Below are 27,325 nucleotides of genomic sequence, written 5' to 3' on the forward strand. Positions count from 1 at the left end.
AGATACTTCCTTGAATAGATAATTGTTTACTATAAGAGATTTCAATATACATGTATATTGCCAGTAGCTGTCCCTAAACTGTAGTTGGAGCAAACAAAATGTTTCTCGCTTGTGTCAAATGTCCTGTGGGTATCAAAATTGCTCTGTTCAGAATTACTCCTTGTTGGGGTCCTTCTTGGATGGCTGCGAGGGGGTAAAATGGTGGCGGAGCCCATGAATAATCCAGGGAATACAGACTCTGGAGACCAGACTCCAGATGCAGATCTAACTTTATTTTAGAAAACGTGCTTGCTAAAATACAGATCAAATGGTGGCCACCAAGTCTTACCAGCAGCAAATAGGGACCTCCCTGAATGCGACCATCAGCCAATGGTATCTTGAGACACGCCCCACTTGCTGGGGTATCCAGGAGCTCTGCTGGAGGTGGGAGGAGCCAGGACCTCCTGGCTCCAGACTGCTTATGTCGCTGAGTGGACCAGAGAGGAGTAGGGTTGGGTGGGTTTCAGATATGTTTGGAGTAACGGGAATCATGACACCCTGTTCCAAGCTCTTATGTAAAGAACATACCCTTGCCATACTCATTAACTTAAAGGCACAACCCCCACAACCCCCTGCATGTTTTGAGGGAAGACAATAGGGTTGCAGTTTCTCTGATTATATTGTTCATAATCATATCACGATCCCATGTCTGGGAGTCAAATTTAGTGGTCCGGGCCTCCACAGTTCCTGTTTCTTCTGGTTCCCATGCCGGAGTAGACATAGGATGATGTAGCTTTGAGCAGAGTTTGGAGGCAGCGTCTGCGGCAGAGCCGTCATCCAGGGTGCTTTTTCTGGATAGGTTGGTGTCCTAGGCCATACTGGTGAGGTTGCAAAGGTGGAGGCAGAACTCAGGCCAACTGGATGCGGGTGGCAGTGGTGTTGCTGGGAGGCCATTTCGTGGTGGCAGGAACTTGTAGATTGCCTGCTCCTGAAACTTGACAGTTAGCAGTTATAATGGCACACAGGAGTAAAAACAGGAGATATGGTGCTTCAGGAAACATGTTTCGGGCCTGTAGGACCAGGACCTAAGATCCCCCCAGGTAATCTGATGGGCTTTTTCCTGGCATCCTCATCATCTACGCCATCACTGGGGTCCTCCTCCGCATTCTTTCCCATCAGGCTCATCTTCTGCAGCGCTTGTTACACTGGTTCCATTTCCCTGGGCTGTGTGGGGACATCTATATCAGCCGGGAATCCAGATAAGCTTTTCTGCTCCATCTGGAAAAACACAAGCAAACCCTCATCCCATTGTTAAAAGAGGGGCCAGCTTCTACCAGGTGTTAGTGATCAGATCCTTCCATCGAACAAGGGGCAGAGGGGTTGGGCGAGGTAGCATGGTGCCCCAATGCTTATAAGCAGGGGAAAAAATCCTTTAGAATCGAAATTTTAAAAGTTCAATATAAATAAAGTATCAATGAGCTTATCTTGAGGCCTCATGCCTTGGATACCTGCATTCCACTTTTTTATTTGTTTTTTTAAGCGTCAGGTGAGCTTGTTCAACAATAGCCTGCCCCTGTGGGTTAAAGGGGACACCAGTGACATGGTGAATACACCAATCTGTGCAAAAGGTAGCAAAGGCAGAACTGGAATAGGCTGGTCCATTGTCAGTCTTTAAAGAAAAGGGAACACCCATTACTAACATGGCCTGTTTTAAGGAGGCTATTGCCATATGAGTGTTTTCTTTGGGCTACGCTACTGCAAACATAAAGGAGGAAAAGGTATCCACATAGACATGTACACATTTAAGTTTGCCAAATTCATTAACATGGGTAACATCCACCTGCCATAGAGCATTAGGTTTCAATCCTCGGGGACTTATTCCTTGTGGCTGAAGGGGGCCTAGGAGCAAAAGTGGGCTACAAGAGGAGCAGGCACAAACCAGGTGTTTGCAAGTCTGTTTGTTGGGGTCCTTCTCGGATGTCTGGGAGGAGGGTAAAATGGCAGCAGAGCCCATGAATAATCCCGGGAACACAGACTTCAGAGACCTGACTCCAGGTGCAGATATAACTTTATTTTAGAAAACGTGCTCGCTAAAATACAGATCAAGAGGTGGCCGCCATGTCATACCAGCAGCAGTTGTTGGGTTTTTCCTGAATGCGACCATCTGCCAATGGTGTCCTGAGACATGCCACACTTGCTAGGGGTATCCGGGAGCTCCACTCGAGGCAGGAGAATCCAGGACCTTCTGGCTCTGGACTGCTCACTTTCACTGAGCGTGCCCAGGAGCATACATGCCTTTTGGCATGGAGTCGTGGAAGCACAGATAGCAACCTGGGCTTCTATGCCACTAGCTAGGAAGCCCCACAACTAATGAGTGTGGTAGTCAAATAAAACAGCATTTGAATGGCAAGTGCACAAAGCGATGACCTGTGTGGGTATTTTTCTTTTGGGGGAGGAGTGGTGGTGCTGGATCTGGTGTTTGAACTTAGTGTCTGGACATTGTCTAGATTTTCTTGCTCAAAGTTGGCAGTCTTCCACGTAAGTCCCAGCATCACTTCTACCTTGTTGCTAGTTAACTGCACATAAGAGTGGAGTTTTTTCTTCCTGCGCTAGCTTTGAATTACGATCCTTAGATTGAGATTTGAGGCCTTCTAAATAGCTAGGATTATAAACATGAGCCATGAGTACCTAGATTCCTTAGGCTTTCTTTACTGAATATTTTTGGTTTAGTAAAGTTTGTTTAGTTACTAAAGATATCCTCTGAAAACAGAATGAAGAAACCCATTGAAACTCTGTTTGAGAAAGGAAAATGATAGAGGGGATAAGATTGATTTGAGCTAAACTGTAAATATAATGTAGAAGTGCAACAGTGAAATCTATCTGTGTATAACTAATATAAGCTAATAAAAATGGTGGTAGAGTTTAGCCTAGTGGTAGAGTGCTTGCCTAGCATGCACAAAGACCCAGGTTTGATTCCTCAGTATCACATACCTAGAAAAAGTTGGAAGTGGTGTTAGGGCTCAAGTGGTAGAGCTCTAGTCTTGAGAAAGCACAAGGACAGTGATCAGGACCTGAGCTCAAGCCCAGGACTGGCAAAAAATAATTGTGATAGATAGAAAGATAGATAGATAGATAGATAGATAGATAGATAGATAGATAGATAGAGAGAGAGAGAGAGATAGATAGATAGATAGATAGATAGATAGATAGATAGATAGATAGACAGGTAGATAGATGATAGATGTAAAGAGCAAAAGAAGCTGTGATAAAACATGCCACTTACTCTAGATCTACATGTCAGGTTCTGCAGCTTAGATTCATTATACATTGCTGGAAGGAAAGCCTTACAGGAATAGAGTTCTTCCCATGTAGCATACCAAGGAGACTCAATACTCTTCTTCATCTGGTAATCCTAATTTGAGTAGTTGTATAAAATGCCTGGTGAGCCATGTATAAAATGCCATGGGAACATGATTATCCTTTTCCCTTTGTAATGAAAAATGATCATCTATGAAGGTTCCAAGAGATAAGGAACATTTCCTAGTTCTTATCACAGTCTCCCTCAAGTCAGGATATCCACTGACAATGCTTACCTGCCACAATTATTAACTGTTTGGATAATAAAGAGTAATTTTATCATTCCAACATTCTTTCCACAGTTACTGTTTTTCATTCTAGTTGAAGGAGTAGCTTTTCTTCTCTTTTATTTAGTTGTTCACTTTTTCAAGAAGAGAGTCATGGATTTATTTTGTTTTATAGGTTAAAAATCACCTGGTACAGGTGACTCACACTTGTTATCATTTTTTTTTCCTCAGGAGATAGAAGTCCGATGACTGTGATTTAAAGGCAACCCAAGCAAGAAAGCGAATGAGATTCATATCTCCATTTAATCACAAAAATGATCTGTGACACAAGTGGTAGAATACCTGTCTTAAGCAATACCAGCACACAGGTCCTGAGTTCAAGCCCCAGTACCAGTATAAAAAAAATTAAAAAACTAAAATTTGAATATTGATGCCAGATGTCCTGGACAGTTTCATGTAAGTGATCAGTAAAGACTGTTACTATGCCTCCTTTTTAGGAGAGTAACCAGCTAATTTTTCAGTAATATTCAGGAATTAGGGAGATTGAGCAGACTTTGCAGTGTTCTTTAGAAGTATGTAGGCCAATTTCTGGCTCACTGATTCACTGAAGTCACTCTCTCCTTGGAATCTAGGAGCACTGTATTGTTTTTCACTAGACTGAGCATGCCAATGAGGGAAAATGACTCTTAATGAGTTTCAATATTTTAGTGTACTGCAGTCCCCAATTGTATGAATTTAAGAAGCTTAGCAATTCAGTATCTCCTGAATAATAGCATTTGTGTTATACTCTGAATACTCACAGGCAAGTCTGAAGAGCACTGAAGCTTCTTTGCTGAAACAGCTTTGATGGGCTAATTGGCTTCAACACTGGAATTACTCAAAAAAAAAAAAACAAACCTACCAAGTTTGGATTGATGAGCCCAGTAATAAATCATTAATCTTTTAAGTTCATAAAAAATAGGAATTGTGTTATGTTTCCTACCCTAGAACATAGTTCTAGAGTCTTTTACTGATAATGTGGTCATGTATTCTAAAATCTCATCAGCAATTTAGTAAGCCTTCTTCCACATAATTTATATATCTAGAAAGTTCAAACCTCTGAGGAATGCAATGGGACAACTTCTAAGAGTTGAAATTGTTCTCTTTTTTTAATTTTTTTTCTTTTTTTGCCAGTCCTGGGCTTGAGCTCAGCGCTTGAGCATTGTCCCTGGATTTTTTTCTCAAGGTTAGGACTCTACCACTTGAGCCACAGCACCACTTCTGCTACATATGTGGTACCGAGGAATTGAATCCGGGTCTTTGTGCATGCTAGGCAAGCACTCTACCACTAGGCCAAACTCCTGGCCCCTGAAATTGTTCTTTTATGAACTTGACTTTCATTTATTTGGAAGCTATCCTATTACAATATCTGACATTTCTTTATGTAGTAGGAAATATTCAAATAAAATAAGTTACTCAGCTTCTCCTATGTCCCTGACACTCCAATCAAATTTTAATATAGTATATCACTGAATTCCCATCATAACTCTCTTCTATTTGTTAGTATCTCCATTTTTATAGCTCTAGAAACTTTCTCAGAAATGTTAAGAAGTAGCTAATATCGTAAGACTGAGTAATGTCAGGGTTGTAATTGTTGTACGGTGAATCCAGTCAGTGAATTACAGAGAGAACATTTTTTTTTCTGGTCTCCTCTGTTTTATTCTATCCAATCTTTTCATGCATTTTTTCTGGCATATGAACTGATGATGAGTTTTGCTTTTTTATTGTCAGGATAATGTATAGAGAGTTTACAGTTACATTCAGTAGGTAGTAGGTATATTATTTCTCACACATTGATACCCCTTCTCAACTTTTTGTCCCCATTTCCCTTCCCCACCCCCTCCCAATCATCTTGTTTTCCTCCTTCCCTTTCCTATTTCAAAAAAACAAATAAATGCATATACAATATATCAGGTAACCACTTCGGATACAGTAACAATATGAGATTAACCATAAGGGCAAGAAAGAGAAGAGAAATAACACAGTATATTAAGAAGAACAATCACTCATGATAAAGCTCTTGTTTCCATAAGGCTCATTGGTTTCCCTCATTTGTAATAGTTAGTTTACATCTAGGACGCTCCTAGCAGAGGATTACAATAGCTCAAAAACTAGGTACAATAGGTCATATAGGATGAGACTAAATGAAAGGAACTCTAGGAGAGGCCACATATCGAGAGGTAGAATTGGGATTAGTAATTGGAATTATTAAAAAGCCATTGATTGCAAGCAGACTATTATCACAAAGACCTGCAGCACAGAGAATACATTTAGCAGTTAGAGAATTGAGTCATGACAGCAGAAGAGGAAAGAAAGAGCAGAAAAACAGTACCAACAACCCAGATCAACCCTAATGGAGAGCTAAAGTGAGTTAGCACGCTGCCCTGAGTAGAGACCAGAGACAGGGCACAGCACACAAGGCCGGGCTTGGCATCTGTACTAGTCTGGCCCTAAAATCAGGCCTGCTCCAGGGGCAGGGTCCCAGGAAACTCCCAAGATCCAGGCACAGGACTGCAGGTCTGATAACTATCATCCAAGTCCACGCCCCTGTTTCTAGGAATTCAGGCACACCCATCATCTGGGAGGTGAGACTTCCCAGCCAAACAAAATGTTACATTTCCATATCCTTTCTGGATCAAAATGATATGATTTCTCTGCGATTCAAAGGATGGCTTGTCTCATCTTTAGACCTTGGAAGCTGGGTGGAAAACCTTCAAGTACTTAGCCGCCAAAATGGCTGTGAAAGCAAGTCTTCAACTTAGTCTTTCTCTTACTTCATAATGTCACATTCTATCTACATATCATAGCTGTCCAATGTTTCCTGGAGGGTTATGAATGAAAAAGGTGGGTGGAGTGGTTTTGTTTTTTTTGTTTTTTTCACTTTTGTGCTTATTCTGGGAGTGACATCAGGGCTGTGTGGTATCGCTTGGCTATTTTGCTAAAGGATGCCTGCTACTCTGCTCCCAGAGCCATAGCTCCACTTACAGCTTTTAGCCAGTTTATTGGAGATAAGAGACTATGATATGAAATTCACAGGTTTTCACTGAACCATTTTTCTGTGAAATTCACATTGGATGATTTAGGAATAAAAGTAGCTCAAGCAAAACAATGTAGAAGCGCATTAGATACAAAACTATAGTCTCTGATTTTTTTGTTGTTTTTTGCTTGAACTCGGAGCCTGAGCACTGTCCTTAAGTTGTTCTCAAAGCTAGAGCTCTACCACTTGAGCCACAGAACCACTTCTAGCTTTTTCTTTGTATGTGGTACTGCAGAATTGAACCCAGGTCTTGTGCATGCTAGGCAAGCACTCTACCACTAGGCCAAACTCCCTGCCCTTTTTAATCTATTTTATGTACATATATATATTTATATATATTTAAATGTATCTAATTTAAGCAACCCAGTTTTCCAGGACATATACTGATCACATTAAACTAGCAGCAGCAGTTTGCATAGCAATCCTTTATGCTATGTCCTGTTGGGTTCATGTTCATAGACAGTAAGAAGGCTTGTCATTGATTGACGTTTTTGGTTCTGACCATCTCTCATATTTAACTGGATGAAACATGCTTCCTGAGCAGTGAATAAGAATGAGAAAAACATGTGCCTTGCTCATAATTGAGTAGTTCTTTATGTATTTGTTTCCTCTCCTCTTTTTTAACCACATTAAAAGAGAAAATGTTTCTTTTAACTTTGTGAATTTTCATTTAATAGTTGTATAGAAACATTTCAATTCAACATATCAATTTATATATACCATCCATCTTGATCAATGTCAATCTCCCTCCTCCTATCTATTACAACCCCATCTATCCCCTCAATTTTGTTACTTCCAGCTTCACATATGGACATTCAGTATTTGTCTATGGTCTTCTTCCCTAATTCTATTTCCATTTGCCCCCCTCCTCTAATAAAACTCTATATCCTGCCCTGAGAAAAGTTATGTTCAGCTTCTTGAAATGTAATTTGTTAAGCTGTATGTTAATTGTTCAAAATGGTTACATTGTGGAAACACATTCTTACATATGCCACATTGTAGTGCGTTTGACTGTGTATATAAGCATATAGCCAAAATACATGTTCATAAATGATTATATTTAGGTCTAACTTAAACATAGGAAAGAACACATGTGTCCTTATCTCTCTGAGCCTAATTTTCTTTACTCAACATAATTTTCTTCAGTCCTGTCCATTTCCCTACAAATGGCATAATATTTTTTTCCTTATGAGTGAATATGTCTGTCTGTTTGGATGCATGCATGTATATATGTATCACATTTTTCTTGATCTATGTCCAGAACTTGGCTATGGTGAATTGTGCTTCAACGAATATGGCTATATAGGTGTCTTTCATGTATCCTGACTTTCAATCTTGTGCATAAATGCCCAACAGTGGTATTGCATTTAGTTTTTCTGAGTAATCTCTGTACTGACTTCCATAGGGATTGCATTAGTTTACAGTCTAACCAACAGTATATTAGAGTTCCTTTCTCATCATCTATTATTTCCTTGTTGACATGTATGGCTTGTATGTTTGATAATGGTAATTCAAATTGGAGTGTGATGAAATTTCAATGTTCTGATTTGCATTTATTTTATGGCTAAGGATATGAGACATTTCTTCATATACTTATTTACCATTTGTACCTTTTTATCTGAGAAGTGTTGTTTATCATTTTACTCATTTACTAATTGGGTTATTGATTTTTTGGAGGTTAATTTCTTGTTGCTCTTTTTCTGTTTTTGTTACTGGACTCTCTTCAGTCCAAGTTCCTCTCATGTAATATAGGCTGTCTTTCTAGCTTAGTGAGGATAAGTTTAAAATGAAGTTAGGCCAATAAGAAGAGAACACCATACCTTATTCAGGCAGGAACGAGAACTTTATTCTGAACTCTGATCCACCATGCATGGTGGGCATGAGGCTGCTTGGCCTGGACTTAGGTAGGGAAGGGGCAGGGAGAATGTGTGGCAAGGTATGGGGCACGTGTGGAGATGCAGGTGTGACCCTAGAGCCTGAGACCCACCCAGGGTCTGAAGGGATGTGTTTCAAGGACAGTCCAGAAGTGACCTCAGAGAAGGGGGAGATGACTGCCTCCAGGTGTGCCATTTACCTAGATAACTTAAGTACTGGGCGGAACTTAACCAGGAATAGGGGCAGGGCAGGGGCAGGTGACTGTCTTCCCTGAATGGACCTACTGTGAATGTAACTTCCACTCAGAGCTGAATGCGTGTCCATTATTTTCTTAAAGCTATGAATTTAACAAAGTTAATTCATGAAATTAGTAAGGATTTTTCAAAGAAACCAAACAAACAGAATCCATGCAGCTCTCTTTATCTCACAGTTTACTGTACAGCATGGAACTGTTATCGAGAACTTGTGTCAGTTTCTCTCTCTCTCAACTTTTCTTTCTTTCTTTCTTTCTTTCTTTCTTTCTTTCTTTCTTTCTTTCTCTTTCTTCCTTTCCTTCTTTCTTTCTGTCAGTTCTGGAGCTTGAACTCAGGGCCTAGGCACTGTCCTTGAGCTTTCTCAAGGACAGTGCTCTGTCAGTTGGGACACAGGGTCACTTCTGGCTTTTTATGTGTATGTGATACTGAGGAATTGAACCCAGGGCATCATGCATGCTAGGCAAGCACTCTACCATTAGGCCACACTCCAGGCCCAAAGCTTGAGTTCCTTTGATGTTCTTTCTACTTGATAGGAGGTTTGACCTAGAAAGATCAACTTGTATATTTCAACTTGATTGAAGATTTTCCCACTCATATTAGGGAAGACAACCTGCCATACTTTATCCATTTCAATGTTCAACGTTCAAAAACATCCTCATAAAATTATTTTGAATAATATCTGAACCAAATATCTGAGATCAAGTGAAGTGGATGCATAAGATTAAGTATTACATACATGTAGTTTCTTGAAACAACTATGGCCCAAGGAACAAGGTATCCTTCATGTCTCTGATGGAGAGAAAATCTCATTGCAACCACTGTGACAGAGTGAAGGCATCTTTCCATAAAGTAGAATGAAGATTTTCCCAACTCTCTGCTGCTTATTGACACGGATTGCTGTGATTCAGCTCTTCAGAGTGAGAGAAAATTTAATTTTAAAATTGCTACAGTATTTAAAATAGACAGTTCTTTCAGAAACAATCATTCCTTCATACTGAATTGATTGCCTTTTCTGCAAATGATACCGATTCAAGAGCAATATTTACAGAAAACATCAAGTCCCAGAAAGAAGAATACTCAAGCAAATGTCAACCTATCACATAAGATACTCACAGATAAACCATGTATTCTGTGATAATCAGAACCAGGCTTCTCATCTGTAAAATTCAGATGATAAAACTTCCCCTTCTGTACATGATAGCAGTGCTAACTTTTTTGTGAGTTTGGACAAAATGAAATTATATATCATAAATTTCCTATACAGACAAAAAAGACATAGAAACAGAATAAAAATGGAGAATAGTAGCATGAATGCCAAAATGTTCTAGATATATGAACTGTAGTAATAGGCATTTACAAACTATATCCGAAATGGCTAAGTGGAATGCTAGCTGAGAATTTTAAAAAAAATCCTATTTGTATCTGTAATTCACACTAATGGATAAATGCCCAAAGGGATTTATTCAAGGAATTTGGAGATGTTGATATTTGGACTAAGACTACACTGAACTCAAACTGCCATTTACCAGTTATTTAATTCTAAAAGGAAAGGTAGTGTCATAGATTTGTTAAACCATTGGACCTACTATTAAAGGAAACTGGTTGTATGTCTACCCTGTTCCTAAGTAGTTGAGTATGCCTTTCTAAATCACCGTATCTTTAACATTTTCCTACATTCATTAAGCAATGTAATTAGACAACATATCCCCTATATTCATTTGAAACCACTTGCTTAAAGTTTGAGGAAAAATTTTCAAGATGTTTTGTTTGATTTTGTTTTTTATATCATTGTTTTTGCTTGCATGAGAAATTCTTCCAAAAAAGAGACAATTTGGGGCACAAATCAACATTTTTTTGAAAATCACCATCAATTTAAGAAGTTTGATGTGTAAAAAAAATTGGAAATAGAAATATAAATGTAGGTAGTATTCAGAAGTTGTTTCTGTGCTAAGCTTAATTCTCTTGTCATATAACATATTTGAGACTAATGTATTTCAAAGAACAGAATTACTTAATAAATAACACTGCCCAAAGCCATATTCTTCCTGTGCATACAAATGAAGGAGCCACTCCATCCAATCTTCTATTGTCTCTGTGAATACAAATTAAGGAGTTGGCCTTGTCTGAATTTGGATTCAGAAAATAGTCTGCTAGGCCATCCCTGGTGTGTCAAGCTCTGCATATTTATGGTGCATTATTTTGAGTAGTTGCAATGTATTCAACATTGGGAATTTGGGAAATGGTTTTGAATTAAGATAAACTGGTACAGTGCTGCCTAGAGAAAAATGGAAAACTGTAGCATCTAGGACCAGGAGTGGAGTGTGTGTTCAAAGGACTCAAAGATTTGAATGAACTGTCACTGGAGAATTGTTAAGGGGTTACTGCAGCTTCTCAGTGACCACACAAAATCAAAGGTGCTTGAAATCAGCACAGCAAAAGCACCTCAATGCATCTCAAACAAGGAGAGTCTCACCAGGTGAAAGTTTGAAGAGAAACATTTTTTGTTCCACATAGAGGAAGTAGGAATTAAAAACCTATAATGACTGCTATTACCTGCTGCCTTTACTCCTTCTGAGCTGGAGAAATATATCTCATGAGCTAGCAGCTTCCAATCCTTAGGCAATGGTTCTGTGTAGCCAAGATGGACTTTAAAATACAGAAGTGTTTCTGAGTCTTCCTAAAACATAGAGCCAAGTTTTAGAAATTCCTTCCTTCTCGTAAGTTTCACCTTATCACCTCTATCCTAGAGCTGCCTAATTCTACCATTTTAAAGATGAGGGTAGTTTTCCATCAGGTGCACAGTTTAGGTCTCTTTGGCCTTAGAGCTTAGCATTTGACTAAATGGAAAGTTAACTGCTTTGGGAGTGGATTTCTGGTTCTAACTTCTGTGCCTGGTGCCTCTAGTATTTACTAAAAATAATATAATTTATCTGGATCTTCAACTATCTCTTCTGGTTCAAAATTCCAGCATATTCAAATCTGTGCTACGTACTGTCATTCGTTGATATGTTCTGAGATGATTACTGCAGGAGCTCTTCAAGGGACTAGGCAAGCATTTCTTTCATTTTTCCATGTATTTTTATTTTAATTAATAGAAGAATTATATTCACCAGAGAGAAGGTGCATTATTTCACATACATTGATACCCTTTCTCATGTCTTGTTCCCATTTCCCTCCCCCCACCCTCACCCCTCATCTTGTTTTCCTCCCTTCCCTACCTGATTTCAAATAACCAAATATGCATATATACAATATATCAGATAACAAGGTGAAATACTGTAACAATATGAGATAACCAAGGGACAGCAAAAGAGATGAGAGATAACATAGTACATTAGGGACAACAATCACTCATTATATGGCTTATGTTTCTATATCCTGGAGGTCCTTTCATTAGGCCTCATCCCATATGGTCTTATGTATCTAGGTTTTGTTCTATTGTAAATCTTTGCTAGATGAGCCTGAGGTTTCTACTGATTATGACAAATGAGGGAGACTGCTGGGCTTATGTTCCTTTGAGTCTGGCTTACTTCACTTAATAGGATTTTTTCTAAGTCTTTCCATTTCCTTACAAATGGGGCAATGTCATTCTTTCTGACAGCAGCATAGAATTCCATTGTGTACAAATACCACAACTTGTTGATCCACTCATCAACTGAGAGGCATCAGGGTTGGTTCCATATCTTTGCTATGGTGAATAGTGCTGCAATGAGCATCAATTGTTGTGCTAGTGGATTTAGTATGCCCTAGTTTCTGGATGATTGGGTAAATGCCAAGTAGTAGAATTGCTGGGTCATAGGGGATCTCTATGTTTAGTCTTTTGAGGAACTGTCATACTGTTTTCTACAGTAGTTGAACGAGTTTGCACTCCCACCAACAGTGTACTAGTGATCCCTCCTGGTCACATCCCTGCCAGTATCTGTTACTAGATCTCTTGATCATGGCCATCCTAACTGGAGTGAGATGGAATCTTAGAGTAGTTTTGATTTGCATTTCTTTTATGCAGGCAAGCATTTCTAGATGCATTTTCCCATGAAAAAATAGTGGATCTAGGACTGGCATACAGGACTTATAAATCAGGTCATAAAAACTATTTGAGTTATTTTTAATCAGTTCTTATTCTTTCCATTTTGAGCACAACATCTCAGCACATTATTATATTAATGTGCATGTAACACTTCTCTTAATTAAGAACCTCTTTGCAATAAAGAAAGAAGGAATCAAGAGTATCAAAACCTATGTAAACAATATATTACTAGAATTGAGTGATATTCGTTTGTTCCATGTTCTTCTAGTAACCTATTTATGGAGTAACATTGACTTTTTACTTATTGTTGAAATATAAAGGTGTAACTTTTCAATGAGCTTATTTAAGCCCTCACAGCAAACTTATTAATAAACAATACATGGCAGACAAAATTTTCTAAGATCTGATAAGCAAATATTTAAGAGTGGGAGCAATATTTGACTCCATTGGAAGCGAGAACTGGGTTGCAAAATCTGATTCTATCACAAATTATCAGATTGTTCTGGGGCCAGATCTTTCATGTCCCCATTTCCTAATTATCTAATAAGTTTAACGATATTTTCCAAGCAGTAATGATACAAAGATTAAAAATAAGTGATGGATAGTTAAATTGAAAGTTTTATATGCATAAGTGTCATTATGTTTTGGAAATATTACTTTTTATTTTGTTTTCACCATCAGTGGGAAGGAGAGAGACATAGAAAGAGAAAGGAATAAAGGAAGGGAAGGAAATAAGGAAGGAAGGAATAATGATAAGAAAGGGGCCTTAGGAAGATGAGAAAAGAACCTTATAGCAATTTAAGAAAAGTATATGAAATTTCTGTTTACTTCCATGATCATGCTTTTTGTTGGTGGTAATTTTAGCATATATAGTTGTGTTTGTGTGTGTGGAAATGATAAATTTTTTTGCATTTACTTCATAAAACTCTATTCCTAAAATATTAAAGTGGTTGTTGTCTTTTCTAGATAGATTTTTGTTTATTCTTTGCCACTTTCCATGGGATAAAATGCTTTAATTGTAAGTTGCATTGAAAATGAACACAGTAACAGGTCATATTCATCTCAATGCCTAATAAAAATATTATAACCTTGCTGAATATTTAGAGCTATGAAAGATAATGGAGTTTCAAAATACTTTCTTGGCCTAAAATACTTGGAACCCTACTTATTATACTTTTTCATTGTGGAAATCTTCTAATGATATAAAATAACTTCACTGGAAAAGATTTTTATTATCATATTCCTCTTCAAGTCCTTCCTCTTATAATTTAATCTCTCTCGCTTTTTTTTTTTTTGCCAGTCCTGGGCTTGAGCTCAGGGCCTGAGCACTGTCCTTGGACTTTCTCAAGGCTAGAGCTCTACCACTTGAGCCTCAGCACCACTTCCGGCTTTTTTTCTATGTATGTGGTACCGAGGAATCGAACCCGGGTCTTCATGCATGCTAGGCAAGCACTTTAACCACTAGGCCAAACTCCCGGCCAAATCCTTGAAACTTTATTTTTGTTGGTTATGGGGCTTGAACTCTGGGCCTGGGCGCTGTCCCTGAGCTCTTCAGCTCCAGGCTAGTGTGCTAGCACATTGAGCCACGGCACCACTTCCATAATTTAATCTCTTGTTTATCCTTGGATTTAAAGATTGCTGTTCTGATGAAAATGTAATGTTTGCATTAAATGTCTGATTTATTTTGAAATTAACAATTAGTCATTTTATGATGGCTGCATTTTACTTTGGTAATATACAGATAAGTCAACACACATTAATTCTTGTGCGATCAGAGAATATTTACATATACAAATGATGCTAACAATTGTGATTTGGTTTCTCATTCTATTAAACAATTCATTTTAATGCATTGTCACCACTGAATTAGAAAAGATGGACATAGGGACCTAAGTGGTATAAAAATTCATGTTTGGTCTAACCTGGAGGACCTATCAGATAGAGATTGCTTGTCCCATACTCAATGTGTCTAGCTATCCCTGAGAAATTGTGGAGTTCATAAGCTCTGATAATGTTGAACCAAAATGTGTAAGAGATTCTCTGGTCTAGTAAAAGGCAAACTGCAGGGCAGTGAAGCTCTGGGCCTTGACACCAGGCTCAGTTGTCTACCCTAGATATTTTTTGTGCTGGTAGTAGGGCTTGAACTCAGTCTTATACACTTGCTTGACTTTTTTACTCAGGACTGACACTTGTGCCATCCTGCAACTTCTGGGGTTTTTGTTATTGTTGTTGCTTAATTGGAAGAAATAGTCTCATGGACTTCCCTGCCCAGAGGGTTTTCAAACCTCAGTCTTTAGATCTCAGCCTCCTGAGTAGGTAGGATTACAGGAATGAGCTACCTGCACTGACTCCACTCTGGATTTTCTAGGGTGTGCTGTGTAAACATTAGAAATTATATTTTATAAATGAATTATGGATATATTTATTTGGAATATTGAATAAAATAATGCATTGTAAGCACTTTGAATACCTCACTGAAGCATGGGAAACTATAGTTGTATTAATAGTAAAATTAGTGGTTTGACGCTAATAGTGATTACATAATAGAAAATAATATAGTAATATCTCCCTTCATTCATGTCTTTATCTTTTGGGACTTTTTATATCATGGTAATTAAAGCAGTCTGAAAATATGACATAGTAAGTTTATAACTATAATCCATAGCAATGCATACATAAGCTTTCAATTGCTGCCTTTTCAATTTCAATGCATGTTGAAATCTCACACTGTCTTGCACAGACCTGTCATGGCTGTGAAATACCTTTTAGGCCAGTGAATCCACATTCTATAACCTACCCTCCTGTTTAGTTACTTTATAACCAGCCCAGCTATCAAGTCAAGTGTTGCCATATGGCAGTGTTCATTTTCAGTAACTCTGATTCTACTTAACTTTGTCCTCCAAGTGCAAAAATAGAGATGCTGGTGACTCAGGCATCCCAGAGAAACTGTAAGGGTAAAGATTCATAATGTGAGAAATATATATATATATATATATATATATATATATGAGAAATGTGGTTAAATTTGTGGTGCAAATGATCTTCTGTTCATGAAATTACGTAAAATGAGAAACAAGTACATGCTGGTTTGGTCACTGCACCTCAGTCTGCAAGGGGAAATAATACATAATATATGCTTAGTTAAGATGGAAAAGGCCTTAAATTGTACCACTTGGCACTCTTGCTGTTTCATGCCATTCATTAGTGTACTTGGGATGGATCACTGGTGGATAAGAGTTGAGGCTACTACATCTATGTTTAGTCTTGTTTAGTTGCAGAAAAAAATTATTCATCCTTTGTGAGGAAGATGAGACAGAAACCTGGGCTTTCATTGGTGCCATTAATTCTGTGGCGAACATTCTGTATAGGAAGAGAGACTTTAGTAAAAAGAAGTCATAGCTGGGACCCCAGTGCTCATGCTGGTAATCCTAGCTACTCAGGAGGCTGAGATCTGAGGATTGTGGTCAATACCAGCCTGGGCAGGAAGTTTTTTGAGACTTTTATCTCCAATTAACTACCAGAAAATGAAGTAGTGCTGTCACTAAAAGTGGTACAATGCTAGCTTTGCGTGATAAAGCTCTGGGACAGTGCCCAGGTCCTGCATTCAAGCCCTCTGACAATCAAAAAGATGTCATTGCCAGGTGTGGTGGTGCATACCTATAATACCAACATTCATGAGGCTGAAACAAGAACATTGCAAGTTCTGGACTATCCTGGTCTGCATAAAAGACTGTCTCAAAACAAACAATCAAAAAACATGATGTAATGTCTAGCTTAAGGCATTTTTCAAGAGTATGTTAGAGATAAGAATCTTGATTACATTTGAAATAGAATTATCTCCATTTGTGTAATATTTCTCAACATGAAGATTTCACTGAGGGCTTTTGTCTCTTTCCTTTCCTTAGCAACAAGAGCAAGACCCAACAAACCTCTACATCTCAAACCTCCCCATTTCTATGGATGAGCAGGAACTTGAGAATATGCTGAAACCCTTCGGACATGTCATTTCCACAAGAATCCTTAGAGATGCTAATGGGGTCAGCAGAGGCGTTGGTTTTGCCAGGTAAAATTCCTTCTCTCCATATTACTTGTATGTACCCTCTCTTCCCTCCTCCTTTTTAAACTCTTTTCCTTTCTAATACTAGAGCCCAAAGCAATAGAATATTCAAAATAAAATGAAATAAAGGTAGCTTATCAAATGTGTCATGTCACCTATCTTTACTGAGGCAAAGAATCTGATAGAATTAGAAACACATCCTACTTGGTAAAATATATCTATGGATTGCGGATAAGAACCTCAACTCCTAACAGTATGCATGCTCAGGTCCCAGATCTCTCCCTGCTGAGAGAGAGAGAGAGAGAGAGAGAGAGAGAGAGAGAGAGAGAGAGAGAGAGAGAGAGAGAGAGAGAGAGAGAGAGAGAGAGAGAGAGGGAGGGAGAGAGAGGGGGAGAGAGAGAGAGAGAGAGAGAGAGAGAGAGAGAGAAACGAACAAAGCTAATTCCAGCCAGGAATATTAATTCTCCAAGATCCTACGTAGTGATCAGAACACCCACACACTCTGCATTCACTTGGAAAGAACAGAGATGATAGTTTCTCAGTGAGACAAGAAAGATTTGGAAAAGCATAATGTTAGAAGATACCAAAATTCCCAGAAATACAAGGAGAGGTCAAGGAGGTTTTAGTCTATAAGAGGCTCTAGCTGTGTCTTTTTTGTTATTTTGGGCAGAATCGGAAAAATGTATTTCATTTTTTGGAAAGAAAAAAATTGTTTTTATTTCAACTTTAAGGCAATGTTTACAAAAGAGGATTTCGGATCTTGGCCAGGAATGAAGTTAAAATGGTTTTATCTACTGGACTTCCATGAAAAACAAAGCTAAAGAAACCTCAGAGAAAAAGGAACTGCCCAATGACACAGAAAATTAATAAATCCATGCCTGCCTGGCTTTCTGCAAACCTGTGAGTTACCGGTGACTTAATTAGCATGGATAGATGCATATTAGGAGTCACCTGCAGTTAGGGCAGTGGATCAGATGTGCCTGCCCAGGAAATTCTCTATCCTCACATGGAACCCCAAAGTCACTTTAGAAGGGAACAAACAGATTATCAATATTAACTGGCCAGTGACTTTCTTAAGGACATGGACCATGCCTTGAAGTTCTGTATAGTCTCCATATCATTCTGTATATAGTAGACCAGTGAAGTACATGAATGATGGTTAGAATAAAAATAAACAAGCTTAAGAAACCTCCTGGCTTGAATGAATACATGAGACATTTGTTTTCAGGATATTGACAACTGTTGACTTTCACTCAAGACAGAGAATGACAGCCAGATCTATGAATGGTGTGAATGTATCCACTCCTGGTTAGAGATCATCCCTCTGGCAGAGATCACATAAGCTTCTTTGGAATGACTGTCATGTTTTTCCCCACAATAAGCCTGTTCCCATTCTATTATCCAATTTTTAATGAATTTTATTTATATCCCTGTTGGTAAACAAATTTATTTCAAATTCATCAAGAGAATACATTTTTAAGTGCTGGGTTTTGGTGGAATTTTCTTTGCATTTTGGTTTTGTACAATGGAATATTTTACTAGGATTGCCTAAATAAAATGTGCAGCTTCTGTGGCTTAAATAACAAAGATTTAATTTTTTCTGTGTCAATGGGTGATGAAGGTATACTCCTGGTTGTTTTTTGTGATGCTCGCTCATTGTTTGTAGGTTCTATCTTCTTTTTGAGTCTCCATGTAGCCTTCTGTACAGTTATTTTATCCCCATCCATTCCTCTAATGGACACATTGAGTAAGGGGCCTCATTCTAACTTAATTACCTCTTTAAACATTTTATCTCCAAGTTAAATCCTGTCTTCAGGGACTAAGAGTTAGGACTACAACAAATGAGCTTGTTGCAATTCAAATTGTAACACAATGAGCTATTTGCTTCTTTAACACTGATCTTGGATATCTGCTTAGGATTTAGTTAAGAGGAATTATAACTTTAAAAACTATAGAGCAAACTAATGCACAGTGAAATATCAATTTTTAATTATGACCAATGATGTCATGAAAGAAGAAATGTACAACCACTTTTTTAGGAATTAAGGAACAATAATATTTATTGATTTATTAATTATTAATATTTATTTATTTATTGGCTAGTACCAAGCTTTGTACTCATGACCTTAAACTTTCTCAGCTTGCTTGCTAGGCTGCTGTTTTATCCATTGAACAAGACTCTCTAGCCTGCTTTTTTTGGTTTATTGTAGAGATGAAGAATCATTAATTTTTGCCTCAGTTGGCGTCCAATAGCAGTACTCTGAGTCTCAGCTTCCTGAGTAGCTATCGTAGGATTACCAATATCAAACACCAGTGACTGATTGCCCTTATTGTTTTTATGTAGTTGATATACAGAGGAGTTACAGTTACATGAATCAGATAAAATCAGTACTATTATTGGTTGTTTTTTTTTAAGATTTTTCTTTTTTTTTTTTTTTTTTGCCAGTCGTGGGGTTTGAACTCAGGGCCTGAGCACTGGGGTTCTCCAGGCTAGAACTCAGACACTTTAGTCACAGCATCACTTCCGGCCTTTTCTATTTGTGATACTGAGGAATCAAACCTGGGTCTTCGTGTATGCTAGGCAAGCACTCTACCACTAGCGAAATTCCCGGCCCCAGTACAATTGTTTTTGAACCATTTTTCCCCTTCGATCACTCTCTCCCAATTTTTCCCTTTCATCACATATGTAAGATATCCAGTTCATTGTCTACATAGTATCTGGTGAGTAGCAGTGTTGTATTTGTTCACCTTTGTTTCACCTTGTATGTATCCTTTCTTGTATCCAAATACAAAAAAGTAACAAACAATACAAAAGGAAAGAAAAACAAAAAACAGCAATGGCAGCTAAAGAGTGTCTGTTTGCTTTTTTCAAGTTCATTTCATAAAATACATTTTTTTCCAGTCCTAGGGCTTGAACCAGGGCATAGGCACTGTCCTTGGACACACTTTTTTGACCTCTAAGTATATTTTAATATTTGAGATATAGCTGGAAGAATCTATAAAACATTTCTCAATATAATAAAGGCTGTATATGACAGACATCCAGCATGATACTTAAAGTTAAAATCATTTCTTCTAAAATCAAGAATGAGACAAGGATGCCCACTGTCTCTCTAATTCTCTTCAACATAGTGCTGGAATTCCTGGCAAAAGCAATAAGGCAAGAGAAACACATACAGGGGATCCATAAAGGGAAAGAAGAAATAAAACTTTCCCTCTTTGTTGATAACATGATCCTGTATTTAAAGAACCCAATAGATTCCACATCCAAGCTACTTGAGTAGATTCAAAATTTTGGCAAAGTAACAGGTTATAAAATCAACACACAAAAATCACTAGCCTTCCTGTATGCCAATAATGAGAAGAGTAATGTTGAAATCAGGAAAAGAACTCCATTTGTATATATATATATATATATATATATATATATATATATATATATATATATCTTTAGATACACACACACACACACACACACACACACACACACACACACATATATATATATATATATATATATATATATATATATATATATGTATGTATCCAAAAATGTGAAGGACCTCAATTATGAAAATGTTAAAACTCTAAACAATGAAATTGAAGGAGACCTAAGGAAATGACAAAACATTCCATGTTTTAGTACTAGAATTCCTAGCCAGAGCAATAAGGCAAGAAGCAAGCATAAAGGGGATCCAAATAGGAAAAGAGGAGGTGAAACTTTCCCTCTGCAGATGACATGATTCTGTATTTAAAGAACCCTATAGACTCCACTCCCAAGCTATTTGAACTGATTCAAACCTTTGGCAAGGTAGCAGAGTACAAAGTTAACCCTCAAAAATCAACTGACTTCCTATATGCCAACAATGAGAGGAACCAGGCAACACTCAGGAAAGCAATTCCTTTTAAAATAGCCTCAAAGAAAATAAAGTACCTAGGAATTAACTTAAGTAAGAAAGTAAAGGACCTTTTTTATGAAAACTTTAAAACCCTGAAAAAGGAAATTAAAGCAGAACTGAGGAAATGGAAAAACCTCCCATGCTCCTAGATTGGAAGAATTAACATAGTGAAAATGGCAGTCTTGCCAAGGGCTATCTACAAATACAATGCAATACCCATCAATATCCCAATGTCATTCTTTAAAGAAATAGAAGAGACAATCCAAAATTTCATATGGAATAATAAAAGACCCCATATAGCAAAAACATTACTTAGCAGAAAGAACAGCGTGGGAGGAAATTCAATACCAAACTGTAGATTCTATTATAGAGCTATAGTGACCAAAACAGATTGGTACTGGCAAAAGAACAGGCCTAAAGACCAATGGAATAGAATTGAGGACCCAGATATTAACCCACAGACCTATGGACATCAGAAACACAAATAATAGAATAGAATGGAAGAAAGATAGCCTCTTCAACAAGTTGTGCTGGCAGAAATGGTTAAGCACTTGCAGACAACTAAAGTTTGATCCTTCTTTGTTACCCTGCACCAGGATTAACTCCAAATGGATCAAAGACATGGAGGTAAAAGCAAATACACTGAAAACTTTATGAGAAGGAATAGGAGATTTACTAGGTCTCTTTGACACAGGTTGAAACTTTCTTAATAAGGACCAAGAAACAAAACAAATCAGAGAAAGTCTGGATAAGTGGGACTGCATTGAACTGCAGAGCATCTGTATAGCAAATGACATAGCTAGCAAGAAAGCTAGAAAGCCTCCAGAGTGGGAGAATATCTTCACTAACCATATAATGGACAAAGGCATCATATCTAAAATATATTAATGGCTCAAAAAATTGAATCACTCCAAAACTAATCTCCAAAGAAATAACCATCCCATTAAAAATTGGGCCAAAGACTTAAAGAGAGTCTTCTCTGAAGAAGAAATAAGAATGGCATATAAGCCATGGCATGAAGAAATGCTCTACATCTCTGGTCATAAAAGAAATGCAAATCAAAACCACTCTAAGATTCGATCTCACTCCAGTTAGAATGGCCAGGATCAAGAAGACTAATAACAACAGATACTGGAGGGTATGTGGCCAGGAGGGATCACTACTACACTATTGGTGGGAGTGTAAACTCGTTTAACCACTATGGAAATCAGTATTTCAGTTCCTCAAAAGATAAACATAGAGCTCCCCTATGACCCAGCAATTCCACTACTTGGCATTTACCCAATCATCCAGAAACAAGGACACACTAAATCCACTAGCAAAATGATCGATGTTCATTGCAGCACTATTTACCATAGCAAAGATATGGAACCAACCTAAATGTCCCTCAGTTGATGAGTGGATCAACAAGATGTGGTATTTATACACAATGGAATTTTATGCTGCTGTCAGAAAGAATGACATTGCCCTATTTGTAAGGAAATGAAAAGACTTAGAAACAATCATATTAAGTGAAGTAAGCCTGACTCAAAGGAACAGAGGCACAATAGTCTCCCTCATTTGTCATAATCAGTAGAAACCTTGGGCTCTCCTAGCAGAGATTTACAATAGAACAAAACCTATAAACCTATGGCCATATAGTATGACACTAAATGGAAGGACCTCCAGGATATAGAAACAAAAGCCATATAATGAGTTATTGTTGTCTTTAATGTACTATGTTATCTCTCATCTCTTTTGCTGTCCCTTGGTTATCTCATATAGTTACAGTATTTTACCTTGTTATCTGATATATTGTATATATGTTTATTTGGTTATTTGAAATTGGATAGGGAAGGGGGAAAACAAGATGAGGAGTGGGGGTGGGGGAGGGAATTGGGGACCAAGACATGAGAAAGGGTATCAATGTTTGTGAAGTAATGTACCTTCTCTCTGGTGAATATAATGTAATCCTTCTAATAATTACATTGAAAATATATGAAAAACATTCCATGCTTGTGGTTGGGAAGAATTAACATAGTAAAATGGTAATTCTGCTGAAAGTATTATGCAAATTAAATCCAAGATCCATCAAAATCCAAACAATTTTCTTAAAAAAAAAAACAGGGAAATCAATGCAAAACTTCATATGAAATAATAAAAGAGCCAGAATAGCAAGAACAATCTTTAGTAGGACTATTGATACCAAACATCATTTATTACAAAGTCACAGTAATAAACACAGCTCGGTGCTGGGACAAGAATAGGCCTGAGGACAAATAGGTCAGAACAGAAGACCCAGAAATAAGCCCACAAGCATAAAGCCACATAATATTTATAAGGGAGCCAAAAACACAGGTTGGAAGAATGATACCCTCTTTAACAAATGGTGCTTGAAAAATTGGCTATCTATATGCAGAAAACTGAAGGTAGATTCCTATATATCACCTTGTACCCGAATCAACTCTAAATAGATCAAAGACCGGAATACAAGGCCAGATACTATGAAAATATTACAGGAAGAGTTTGTGGAAACCCTACACCTTCCAAGCATGGGGTACAACTTTCTAAACAAAGACCCAGAATCATAACAAATCAAAGAAATGCTGGATGCATGGGATTATATCAAACAGAAAAGCTTCTGCCTAGCAAAGGACATTGCAAGCAAGATAAATAGAAAGCTCACAGAATTGAAGAAAGGTAATATTTTAAAAGAGGCTACTGTGGATGTAGCCTCTTCCTACTCCCAATAACTTTCACACATAAATGTATTAGGGAATTTTTAAAATTTCAAGTCTGATCATGTCGGCATGCTGCTTAAAGCCCTCCAATGTGGCCTGAGTGTTTTCCATGGCTGGCCTGAAGCATTGATGCCAGCATCATTCTCTTTCCTGTCCTTGCTCTTCCTGCATCATGACCAGGATACACACTGCTCTTGCCTGGCTTTCTGTCTGGGACAATTTCCCTGCCTTCTGCCCACTCAGCATTCAGGTCTTGACTAGAGCATATCTCTTCAAAGAGTCCTTCTCTCACCTCTAGCCAGCTCATTGGCAGAAATCTTTTTATACCTTCTCTAAAAGTTTTATCTTTTCCCAATAAAATTTAGCACAGTTACATTGAATTTGTTATTTATCTTCTATCTTCCTCCACTCTATTTCATGTTAGAAGGATGGAGGGATAGGAAGCTTGTTAGATTTCATAATTTGAACATGTATTTATTAGTCACCTTTCTCTACTAAACTCTATGCCCTAAACCATGTATTTCTTAGTTTCAGAGAGTGAAAGTGACAAGTAGATTGGAAAATAAGACACAGGATTACATTCAAACTATGATTTTTTATGACAAAGAAATCAAAAGAAAATGTGAGTCTTCTTCTCTTTTGTGAGAAGCCAGAGAACTGACTCAGAAAAAAGAAAAAGAATTTAACTCTGAATCTTACATTTTAAATGCCAAGGCGTGGGATGATTAAGCTTATCATGATTAACCTTATTTGATGGTATGAAAAAGCAATTTTAGCTCAATTGTATGTGTATAATTCTACCCAAATTCCTACTTCCTTATACGTAACATTTGTTCCCAATTTTCTCAAAGAATTGTGCTAGTTCTTTTAACTAACTAGATCACTCACAACTTCAACATTGATGTGTGCTAGTACTGGGACTTGAACTCAGGGCCTGGCCTTGTCTATGACCTTTGTGTGTGTGTGTGTGTGTGTGTTTATGTCTAGTGCCCTACCAATTGAACCATAATTCCACTTCCAGCTTTATGGTGATTAATTATAGATAAAGATTTCTCAGACTTTCCTGCTCGCTTGATGATTTTGAAACTCGATTCTCATTTCTCAGCCTCCTGAATTACTAGGATTACAGGTGTAAGCTACCAATGCTTGGCTGGTTCTTCCTGTCTTTATCCTCTGGACTTCCCCTTCAGAGTCACTAAATAGAAAAGGTGATTTGAGTTCAGATGTTCTTGATTATCCCAGGGAGACTCATAAGCAAACTGCAAAAGCTCCTGCAATGCATACAGCTGTTGTGGGACTGTGCTTTTCTAAGGATCAGTCTCAGATTTACAGCATCAACATTACCTGAGAATGTTTAGAAATGCACATTTGCTATCACTGATTTACTCATCAGAAGGCATGGTCAGAGAGAGAAAAATGTGTAGATTTTACTCACCGATATTTGAGATGCCTCTTTAGCTCTTTCTGTTAAGAGGCTGATAGAAACTCAAGTTTCTGGGTTCATGGTCAGTCTGACTTGGTAGGTCTGCCATACAGCTCAGTCACTGAGCTTCTAATATATCCCTCTCAAGGCTAGCACTACTAATGTGCAAAGCTCAAAGATTGCTGTTGCTCCTTTGTATTCTATCTCCAAATGTAGCTAGTTCCAGATGATGCCTCTATCAGGATCTTGTAAGATAATCATCACTAATGCACCTCTTCTCCTTCCTTCTGGGTGGAGACCATGGCATATTCTTCTTTATCTCTCTTTTAGCACCCAAAATTCTGTCTCATCCAGGACAGATCTGCAGAGCATGTTTGATGATGATTGAAAGTCCTCTTTTTCTTTTTGTCAGTCCTGGAGCTTGAATTCAGGGACTGAGCACTCTTCTTGAGCTTTCTCAAGTCTAGTGCTCTAGCACTTGAGACACAGTAGCACTTTCAGCTTTCTCTGGGTATATGGTACCAATGACTCAATCTAAGGCTTTATGCATGCTAGCCAAGCACACCACCACCATCCCATACTCCAGGCCCCCAATCCTTCTTCTATTTTTTTTTTTTGGTTTCTTAAAAATATTTTCATTTGGGCTGGGAGTTTGGCCTAGTGGTAGAGTGCTTGCCTAGCATGCACAAAGTCCCAGGTTCGATTCCTCGGTACCACATACATAGGAAAAAGCTAGAAGTGGTGCTGAGCCTCAAGTGGTAGAGCTCTAGCCTAGAGAAAAGTCCAAGGACAGTGCTCAAGGCCTGAGTTCAAGCCCAGGACTGGCAAAAAATATTTTTGTTTTTTTTTTCAATTATGAGCATACACAGAGAGATAGTATTTGATGACAATGATAATCCAATGCTAAGGCAGAGATTACTTGATGAGAATATTATAGTAGTATCAGCTCAATTCATAAACTGTTTCTTCCTCTAAATATTCATAGTACAGCCACAACCATGCAAGGACTGTGCTATTCACTGGGGGAAAAGTAGCCTATAGCTGTACTTAGTAAATTGCACATTTCTCAAAAATTATTGATGATGTCTATTAACAAAGCATAAACAGCCATGGGACAGTGGCTTCAGCCCATAATCCTAGCTACTCAGGAAACTGAAATCTGAGGATTGCAACTTAAAGCCATCCCAGAGAGATATGTTCAGAACATGCTTTCCTCTAACTGGCAGAAATCCAGAAGTGGAACTGTGACTCAGGTGCAGAGTGCCAGCCTTGAGGAGAAGTGCCAAGAGGGCAGGAGACCCTGAATTCAAGGCCCAGTACTGGCAAACCATACCCCCCCCCACACACACTCAACTCTGAATAATTCTTTTAGCAGGCTTCCTTTTGAATATTATCATTTGTTACTTTGACTACTCAGTGGTCCTTAATGTGCAAGAGACCTTAAAATGCTTCTGACTAAAAAAAGAAATTCCCCCATTATTTTTTTAACTTCCAAGCTACACATAATCTTCTTTGATAACCATCTCTTCAAAGTAAAAAAAAAAAGTACCTTCATTTTATATTTAAAGCACCAGAACTTCAAAGCAATCATTTGTATGCCAGTAGGGTGCACAGACAGCACAATTAAAGAGTTTCCGAAGTTCCAGAATTTCTAGATACTGTCTGAAATTACAGACATTTTGTGTTATTTTTTATGTGTTCTTTTAATTTTTTTTCTCTCCCTCTCTTGTAACTTAAAACAACTTGGTAAGATCCACCACCCTCCAGGCAGCATTTTATAGCCAAGTCATAAACCTCTAAAAACAGAAGTTTATGGTGGGAATGCTAACAGTTGGACTGGCTCCTGCTGAGCTAGTAGTGTGGGCAGACTACATTGCCTAAGAGCGGGAGGATAAGGACATAAATCAGCCAGTGGAGAGAGACATGGCTCTGTGTTCATGCTGTCCATTCTCTATTCCCAGAAACATGAGACCATTTGTCCAGAAAAAAAGTGTTAGGAGAGGCTGGCAAAGAGTGACGGGTGGTGAAGGGCTGAGATGGGGAGTGGTTCATTCACCATTCTCCAGCTCCAACATCTGGGAACACAGGCCCTCTTTAAGAAATGCATTTACTGTCCCCTGGTGAGCTAAAGAGCGTGAGAGACTGGTGAACACAGAGACCTTTGTGTTGTGTAGCATGCTTACTCCTCTTCAGTAGTCTTAATTTGATTTCTATGCAGCTTTGTCTGAGTGGCTGTGAACACATGTGTAGAGAATCTTGGTACTTCCTCTCCATCCTGGAAGAGCAAGTTCTCTGAATAAAACATCCTGTTTCTTCTACCTTTATACTAATGAAAACAATTCATGCTGGTTACAGGCAAATTCTAGCCTGATGGTTAAAGGCAGGTTTAAATTTAGTTTTAAGCTTTCTCTGAATCATTCTGGAAATCATC

At 38.0% G+C, this 27,325-nt stretch overlaps 1 protein-coding gene across 5 annotated transcripts in view; it reads left to right on the forward strand.

Moving 5' to 3' along the window:
- The window catches only part of Rbms3 (RNA binding motif single stranded interacting protein 3), a 765,138-nt gene that overhangs the window by 482,467 nt on the left and 255,346 nt on the right, over window positions 1–27,325 (forward strand). For all 5 annotated transcript variants that reach the window (XM_090351790.1, XM_090351792.1, XM_090351794.1 and 2 more), the window contains exon 5: window positions 16,701–16,858. In XM_090351790.1, coding sequence (XP_090207916.1) covers window positions 16,701–16,858 — 158 coding nt within the window. The remainder of the gene's footprint in view (window positions 1–16,700; window positions 16,859–27,325) is intronic.

Source organism: Megascapheus bottae, chromosome 18 (genome assembly GCF_031878675.1).
Source record: "Megascapheus bottae isolate mThoBot1 chromosome 18, mThoBot2.hap1, whole genome shotgun sequence".
NCBI classification, from domain to species: domain Eukaryota; kingdom Metazoa; phylum Chordata; class Mammalia; order Rodentia; family Geomyidae; genus Megascapheus; species Megascapheus bottae.